Source organism: Hippocampus comes, unplaced genomic scaffold (genome assembly GCF_001891065.2).
Source record: "Hippocampus comes isolate QL1 unplaced genomic scaffold, H_comes_QL1_v1.1 scaffold229, whole genome shotgun sequence".
Taxonomy (NCBI): Eukaryota; Metazoa; Chordata; class Actinopteri; order Syngnathiformes; family Syngnathidae; genus Hippocampus; species Hippocampus comes.
Window position 1 is genome coordinate 559,449 of NW_017806060.1, and position 9,264 is coordinate 568,712.

General features: G+C 42.0%; 1 protein-coding gene across 2 annotated transcripts; it reads right to left on the bottom strand.

Moving 5' to 3' along the window:
* Positions 1-3,227: 3,227 nt before the first annotated feature.
* Positions 3,228-7,761, bottom strand: LOC109529725 (zinc finger protein Gfi-1-like). 2 transcript variants are annotated; one of them, XM_019893147.1, is made up of 5 exons: positions 7,472-7,761; positions 6,097-6,333; positions 5,585-5,940; positions 4,352-4,489; positions 3,228-3,822 (listed from the first exon to the last, which is right to left on the bottom strand). In XM_019893147.1, the coding sequence occupies exons 1-5, from the start codon at positions 7,632-7,634 to the stop codon at positions 3,478-3,480; spliced, it is 1,239 nt and encodes a 412-aa protein (XP_019748706.1). In that variant the 5' UTR covers positions 7,635-7,761; the 3' UTR covers positions 3,228-3,477. The 2 variants fall into 2 exon arrangements, with proteins under 2 accessions (XP_019748706.1, XP_019748705.1); XM_019893146.1 differs by having other exon boundaries at positions 5,585-5,943.
* Between the last annotated feature and the right edge of the window lie 1,503 nt (positions 7,762-9,264).

Consider the following 9,264-nt stretch of genomic DNA (forward strand, 5'->3'; position numbering starts at 1 on the left):
ATTGAAGGAGTTAGAAAGCAAAAATCCCAACGTTTTTCAGGGAGAAGGGCAAAAAACATGTAATTGTGAGAGTAAAGGCACATTTGTGAATTAAGTCGAAATTTTACGTTAGATTTTGTGTAGAAGAAAATATAAAATAATAAAAATTAATCTAAAAGTCCTCACATTTTTTTAAATTTAAAAAAAGTCAATCTTATGACGAAAAAGATTGCCAGTCAGTTGCAGGGCACATATAAAGACAAACAACCATTCATACCCACATCTACACCGTCACTGCGTGGCTCACTGTCATGTCCCGTTTGCGACAGCAGGTGGCAGACGGTGTTTTCGGCCGGATGCACACCTGCTACCCATTAGAAATCAGGCACTGGCTTTATTAGGGCCGGCTTTCGTGTTTTCACTTGCCGGAGAATTGTTTACCGTGCCACTGCTGTGCCCATTGTGTCGTAGTACCTTCTCGCATTTCGCCTTTGTGCGCTAGTTCGTATTTGGAGTGTGATTCTCGGTGTGTATTATTATTGCAACTAGATTGTTTTTCTCCTTGCCTTCGTGCGAGCGTTTTTTGTTATTCGGTTTTTTCGTGCCTTTCCTGGTACTCGTTTTTGCCAGCGTTTTCTGTTGTCTCGTTTTTGCGGCCGTCCATTACTGTGCTTGTCACCAGAGCATGCAATCAATACTGTGATCACACGTGATGGAAGGCAAAACAGAGGTAGGGGGGGGGCACAGGAAAAGACGAGATGTGTTGAGGCGGGTGGGGGTTCAGTCAAACACTGGTGGGGTGGAACTCTTGGCGACGGAAGGATACGAGAGATGACAAGCGAAATGTCAAGAGAGCAGAGACAAAAAGTGGCTCGTGAGTGGAATCGAGCTCCGGCGTCAACTTGGGTGAAGTAGAACGACGAGTTCTTCTGCTTACTGTCGTCTCGTTTTCCATTTGTCTAAATTATCTCATACATTTTTTTCATCTTTTTCACCATTTCAAATGTCCTGCATGTCCTCTTGCGTGTGTGCGTGTTGAACGTATAAATTTTAAAAAAAAGAAGCTCCTTACCCGAATGAGCGACACACAACCGAGTCACAATATTAGGAACAGCTCACGTTGCATTTTAGGGACTATGTCAGCAACTGCAGGATAGATCCATTTTTGTTTGAATTGCGTTTTAAAGGGCGCAAGAAAGACGGAAGATTTATTAATAAATCATTTTTAAAAAGTAGTGGTCCAGCCCTAGCCCAGCCGTGATTGATTTGTACACGTGGCCCGAGGCATGATGGGAATGTGGTTACGTTTAATGGAAGCTTCTTTTTTTTCTCTCCCTTTTTTTCCATCCTGAGATTGACTTTTTCTCCCCCTCTCTGGGGAACATAAAATGTTAATCAAAAAAATAAATGCAAGATATTACCGTCCTTATTTTACACGTGCGCAGTGTTTTCTTTCCACACGATCCCCTCCTCCTCTTCATCCTCCTCTTCGTACTCTGTTTTTTTTTTGTGGCCTTTAAAATATTGAAAACGCCTCCGCGGGCCTCGCGCATGCTGACCAAATGAGGCGTGAGCTCGCTAAAATCTTTGTGAGTCACTGATTTCAATCACGCAGCGCACAGTGAGGGGAAAACGCTCTTCTTTTGATTGTTATGAGTCCGATTTTGATATCAGACTTGTTGAGAACGTGTTTTGTTGTAGCTCAGTCGACATTCTCCGTCGACTTCGTCAACTTATTGGGCGCAACAGACGTTGGCAACGGTTACAAAAAAAAAAGAAAGAAATCAGCGTGTTGTTGACGGTGCAAACACGTGATGCGGGTGGGCAAAACAAACATGCGGACGACAGCACACGCAATCACAGCACAAATACCAGCTTGAAACAAAAATATATGTATATATATGTTAGAAAAGCCTGTCTCAGCAAAACAACTTAGTGTACAGCTCGAGAAAAAAAAATAAATCTGAGAACCCCCCGCCCCCCCCCCCAAAAAAAACACTGAGCAAAATTGATCACTTTGCTATGGTGTCTTCATTTTTTTTCTCGAGCAGAACTAAAAAATGCAATAAAAATATTTTTCCTACTTTTGTTTGTTCATGCACTGGACCACATTTTGAATGTATTTGTTTCAAACAAATCATGCAAGTGACTCTTGTGGCGCCCGCCGTAACTTGAATTACCGTGAATTAAAAACTACATTAAAGCTATTTCTTCTAACCGGGCTTTTTTTTAATCAATTGTTTCTCACAGATTCTCTACTTTTTATGTATTATTTAGTTTTTAATGAGAATTGGTGTCTATATACTAACCTTATTTGACCTACAAAGTATATTCTTAATGTGTATATTTCTGATTTTGATTCACACATTATAAAATTTTAGACAATGACTGTTTATTTCCCTCATGAACATTTTTTAAAATGATCTCATTATTAAAGCAGAAGAGGGAAACCGTTGAATGGTGAGAAAAGGGAAGGAGAAAAAATCCCAAATCTGACCGTTTTGCCAACATGACTTTAGAGGCATGACAACAAACAAACAAAAAAAAGATTCTAATCTTTCACTCTCTCTCACTTTTTTTAAACATCTCTAAATAAAAATAAACAGTGAATGTGAGGAGCTCCAAATGGGCACATAATGATATCACGACCACATTTTGCCAATATATGGCAGATTAAACACCTGTGATTCAGTTACAGTCGTTCGATATTGCATTAAGCCTAAAAGAAATTAAATGCATGAAATATTGATTTTATTGTATGTATGTATTATTTCATTACACGCATCCATAATCCCAACCTGTATTTTCTGTTATGACAAAGTACGCCCACATGATACATTATGACATTGGTTCTTTTGAAATATCAATTTTTAATCTGACTTTATTTAGTGTGTTTTTAAAGCCCGCATCAATGATACCATTCTATATTTTACATGCATCAATAAGAATATTTGTGGTATCGTCCATATGATTTGTTGCAGTATCAGACCTTTTCAGTGGTGTACTGTATTATAGTCTTCCTTTAAGCAAGATGTTTCTGAACCATCAATATCAACATCTGTATTGGTGGATACCAACAGAAAAAGTACTTGTAAGGTATCACCCGAATGATACAATGCGATATCAGTACTTTTAGATGGTCTGGAAATATATTTTTTGTTTTGTTTTTAAGCATCAATATCCATTGTATTATTGGCATTGCAAACTTGTATTGATAACACATTTGAGGTGTCACCCATACGATACTTTGCGTATTATTGGCGATGCAAACTTGTATTGGTAACACATTTGAGGTGTCACCCATACGATACTTTGCAATATCATTCTTGATACCGGCCTGACTTCTCCTGGGCTGGCAATGTGTGTTGTCGTCCTTCAGATAGCCACAAAATTGATATTTGATGCTGCTGTAACAGACAACTACATGCCACATGGCCGTATTTTGTCCCACGACAGAAGACAGGTGAGGGTTGCAAAACGTCCGTTGGTACTTCCCCGTCACTTGATCCCGTGCTGTGTGTCCTTGTGCCTGCGCAGGTCGACCTTCCTCTGGAATCCTTTGCTGCACAGGTGGCAGGCGAAGGGCTTGTAGCCGCTGTGTTTGCGGCTGTGCGTGATGAGGTTGGAGCTCTGGCTGAAGGCCTTACCGCACACCTGGCACTTGTGCGGCTTCTCCCCCGTGTGGATGAAAGTGTGCTTCTTCATGTCCGACTTCTGGTGGAAGCGCTTGCCGCAGTACTGGCAGGCGTAAGGACGCGTGTCCGAGTGGATCAGGAGGTGCGTGGACAGTGTGGACGAGCGCTTGAAGCTCTTGCCGCAGATCTTGCAGTCAAAGCTTCTCTCCTGTAGTGGCGGTAAAGGACCAAAAAAGCAAATATTTCATTCATTGTACATATTTTCCAATTAATTGTCCGATTCATCGGTTATCGAAATTTTGCTCTGTCAAACATCTGAAGCAGCATTGGCCTCCAGAAATCCATCTCGGCTGGGCCCTACTTAAGAGTGCCCCATTTTCCAAGTTTGTCAAGTTGTAAGATACCTTTTGGTTGCTTTATTTAGTTATTTATTTATTCAGAATTTTGTCTTCCGACTGAGCATCTGACATTCCGCCACAAGCTGGCAGCAGCAAAATTCACAACCTCAGTTCACATGGTTACCACTCATCCCAAAAGTAAAGGTATATGTATAATTTTGTGCATTTTTTTTTCCAAGCGTCAATTATTTGCGGAATTATGCTATTCCCAGTCGGGCTCAGTCCCTATCACTAACTGACAAAAATCAATTTGGTGATACATGCATTTGTACGTGGCTGGTCATTGTTAGGCTTCAGATGACAGATGAGGTGAAGAATGAATGTTTTTGGTGCACTGACCTGCGAGTGCACGGCCTTGTGCTGCTCCAGACTGACTGCGTGTCCAAAGGTTTTGCTGCAGACGGGACACGCGAAGGGCCTGGTGCCGCTGTGGGACCTGCGGACGTGCACCTCCAGCCCGTGCGGTGTGGAGAAGACCTGGCAAAATATGCCATAAAACGTCATCAGCTGGCAAAAGTACTTACAGTCGTGATCCTTGTGTAAAGAAAGACTGGACATGTTCAAGCATCATTTAGATTAAAAAAAAGAGCCATGCCTAATAGCTGACTGCATGTCATAGCATTGTTTGATGTTTCATTTCCGAACCCAGCAAAAAAGCTAAAAAAAGGTTTCATTTCAGAAAGCTGACAATTTCCCTGACCAATTTAAAACCCAACTTTGAGACTGTTGGCTTTAGATAGGGTTTGATTTCCTCCAGACAGGACAAAAGTGGCCTTAAGGAGGAAGCATCCTTTTTGCTTTGCGGGACATAGATCTGATTGTCATCTGCAGAGCAGTAAAAGGAAATGCCATACTTCCTTCGCAAATAGAATAAAAAACAGCAGGGGTCCTAAAATTGAACCCTGTGGAACACCACTCAAAGCAACCAAGGCTAACACAGAAAATGTCCTTCGCCTGGTGTCAAAATCAAGTCAACAGAGTACAAATAAAAGTTTGATTTTTTTTAAAATAAGTCTCCTAATGGCTTCAATTATGTCAACTTTTAGACAAAACATTCTTTAACCTGGAACCACACATAAAATCAATTGTCAATTCTCAAAAAATGGAAATTTGCATGTGAACTCTATACTGATTAAAGTAAAACCTCAGTAAAAAAAAAAAGCACAGGATCTGAAATGTAGTAGAAGACAAAAGAAATATAAAGACTCTAAATTATATACAATGTCACAAAATTAGCTCATGAATACAGTGTTTTTTTCCCATTTGGACAAGCTCCAAATCATTTGTTAATAATTGGTCTTCAAATTTTCTATTTGTTCATCTCCATTGGCTATCGATGCCTGTGACGTATAATGAAATCGGACACAATTAAATGATCCTCCACTAGATGGCAGAAGGTCCATAACTCACTTGCATATCAACTCTGACATGTTTGTTCATTTCTTAATGTCAAATATGTGCCCTTAGATTATTAAAAATTGGCAAATTGGGCTAATTTCCCACCAATTAGAAACCGTTTGTGTGCTCGTGCCTGTGCGTGTTGCAGCAACACCACTTCCTCCGGTGTCTCACCTTGCTGCATTTGACACACTTGTAGGCGCCGTTGAGCACCAGACTGGCGCACAGAACATCCGGCGGGGCCTCCCGGTGGGCCTCAAGATGGTGGGCGCGCAGGGGCCCCCCGTCGTGGAAAAGCAGCGAGCCGGCGTTCTGGCGGCCGTACGTCCGCAGCGCGTCCTGCGCGTAGGCAGACGAGTGGTCCAGCACGCGCGCGCCCGGCTCCGCGTAGAGGCCGTGCACCGATGGAGCCGGGCCGGGATAGAGGCCGTGAACGGCGGAGGCAGGATATCCGCTCCAGTCGTACGGCCGGAAGGGAACCGAAAAGGCCGGCGTGTCGTCCACCAAAGGAGAGAAAGATTTGAGCGAATCTACTGGAAGAAAAGAGGCAGCAAACTTTAAAGAAGAATAAATGTTAACGGAGTTTGGCGTCAGGTCTGGGGAAGCACATTCTAAGAGACATTCTAAGTGATATTTTCAACAGCATCATAAATATAAATCGTAATTAACACCATGGGTGTACTTACCCGGTGAGGCACACGGGGATGGTGGCCTCCAGAAGCCTTCATAATCCGGCGAGGGCGCGCAAGGGCTACCCGCGCAGCTCAGCGGGGATTTGGGGGAAGATTCAGCCGCTTTCGGGACAAGGCAGCCCGAGGAGGGGGGTGACGTGTCCGCGGTCACCGCATCCTCCTCCGTGGGAACGCTCCACGTGGTACCGGGCGGTTCTGGAGGAGGAAACTCACCGCCATCACTCCAAGGACCTACACATCGACCGTAAAAATAATAACATTACCAGATAGCAGTCATAAACTCGACAACTTTTTTTTTTCTTACCATATAGTTCCAAATCGATAATATTCAAACATATTGAAAAATAAATAATTTCAAACATACTACGAACACGGTGATTCCTCTCAAAAAGGTCATGTTTTGGATACTGACAATTCACACTGCTAATGTTTTGATTTGATTGAAGACATTGTGTACATCCACATCTATTGACTGCTAAATGTGTTTATTAAAACAGAATAAGTATATTTTGCACTACAAAAGCATGCATTAATTTCCCATGGAATGGAGTCGTGTTTTTGAGCGTGTAATAACAGATGCTAAAAACTGCACATCCATAATGCTAATATGTTTGAGTTTGAACAGAAACGTGAATATATGTTGAAAATGTACACATCAACACGGGTATTTACTACCTAATGGTGTTGACTTTAACAATAAAAAAATGCAATTTTTTTCTTCACTAAATCTTAATAGCATCACAAAAAATTTTTTTGTCATATATTAACTTAAGAATGCACGCGGATGTGGTTATTTTTAACAGCAAAACGTGTTAAACAGCACTTTGCCACTAGACTTCGTTCAAATCATTTTCTATAACAACAGCAAAAGGATATGAACAATTTGTCATATATTAACATTGTAAGAATGCGCCAACAGGTATGTTTACAGATGACATCTTTATTTTAACGCCAAAACTGATGCTTTGCTTTTATGGTGATCGCATTTTATCACCACAACGAAAAATCGAAAACACTTGGTGATATTTGAACGTAAGCGTACACGTCTATTAGTACTAAAATTTGATTTGATACAGGATGAGAGTTGAGGTTTTTTTTTCCCCACTACTTTTAGTAGGCGAAAAATGCGAACAATTTTGTATTTTAACGTCGGAGGAGCGCGCAAACAAACGCGAAACCCATTCATTACTAAAATGTTTAATTGTCAAACGATAAGAAAAAAAAAAGAACAGCCGGTCACATTTCAAAGTTTTAGATGAAATAGAATCTCGTGCCTAATAATCGGATTCCGGTTTCCCACACGGGGAAGAGGTAATTCAAAATATCATGAAATATCAAATATGTAGTTTTCTTTTTTTTTTTTTTTTACCTGTGCAGTCGTCCAGTGCTCGCGGCTGGTGATACGTGTGAGCTCTCTTGCTCTTCACCAGGAAGGAGCGAGGCATCCTCGTCTCTGGGCTCTTCTCTTCGTTCTCCTCTTGTCGATCTTGTGCTCGCTTGCTGCCTTTCAAGCTTGAGGCCGCGACGCGCATGCGCGAGGACGCGAGTCGCCCGCCAGGTGTTCGGCTCCCAGGTGACGCTGAGGAAGAGGAGGAGGGCGACGAGGAAGATGAGCCCCCAGGCGCTCTCACTATCCGAGTGAGTGGCCCGCACACAATCGAAGCTTTATTTATTTGTTGTCAGTTTAAAGAAGGAGGGGGAGGGGGGGGGACTCGTTGGACACCTGTGGGTTTAACAGCAGTTGTCGTCATTATGTTATTATTATTGACACTATTTACAAAATACTGTATCATCGGGTTGCGTTGAGAATACCTCATACAATTAAAAATTTCAATGGAAATGATCAGAAATGTTGACATATTACAGTCACCATCCCACAAACACAATATAATTGTAATGTGTTTTTAAAAAGGGAAACTCACATGTCAAACCCACTCATAACAAAAGCAAATGGAATGCATCGAGATAATATGTTTTGCCTTAATTATTTGTTTCGCTGAATAATTTTTCTTCCGTTTTTGCCCTTCTCTGTCTCACGCTCAACAACTTCTTCGTCTTTTCAGCGAAATACAAACAGAATAAAAGCGATTGTGAAGAAATGTAAATGTTATAAAGTGCATTTTGTGTGCCTGCTCGATTGCGCGGCCTCCCGAGTGACGTCGGGAGCTGAAGTCACGTGGTTAATTCAACGGCGAGCGTGTGCTCTTTTCTTTTTGCATTGCTCAATAAACGACTAAAAGTGTGGTTTGTGTGTGTGTGTTCATTTTGTGCACGTTTAGCGCTCATTGTGTGTGTGTGTGTGTGTGTGTGTGTGCGTGCTAATTTGATGCGTCCGAGTTTATCTTCAGCGGTCGGTCTAAGTGTTCATTTAACGTGCGCGTGCGCGCGCAGTCGCGGACAGGAAAGCTGGCTCGTTAGCACGTGCACGTTTTTATCCTCCATGGCCTCCTATCTGCGGGCTTCTCGCTGAGCGGAAGTCTAATCGAGCTCGGGCACGTATCCCTGCTCACATCCTGTCGCGATTCTGCTACTTCTGATTGGCAACACACACGCACGCGCGCGGGTTAGGTCGCGCAACCGGCATGAAATCAACAAATGGGCCTGTTGGGCATTGATCAAATGTATGGAGGGGTCAGTAAGTGAGCTAACGACAAATATACACACGAAATAAACACACTACGAGCACACGGATAATGAACGATTGCATATTACAAAGTAAATGCACAGAAAATGAGCACAAACACTCATGGGGAGAGAGCAAATACATAGACACACAAAAATAAAATGGACATACATACACAAAAAAAAACATGAACACAAGGAAAACAAACATAAAACTTAAAGTTAACACACATACACGTTAAATAAGCACTGAACACACTTAAAAAGGAACAGACACACACAAAAATAGACTGAACGGATGCTGGCTGAATTGTGCAGTAGGAAGACCACAAACCTTTGCACGATTTTAATCGATGTTGGTAAATCACAGCTGAGATCTAAAGGCCCACTCAGCACTCACACGCATACTCGGCTTATGAGAGACAGATCGGAATCAGATTTTGTGGTTTTGGTGTTTGAAATCAGCAGCAGCAGCCTCCAATCGTTTCCTGCCTGCCCATTAGCCATCTTAAAAAAAAAATTTAAAAAAGCATCACGCCA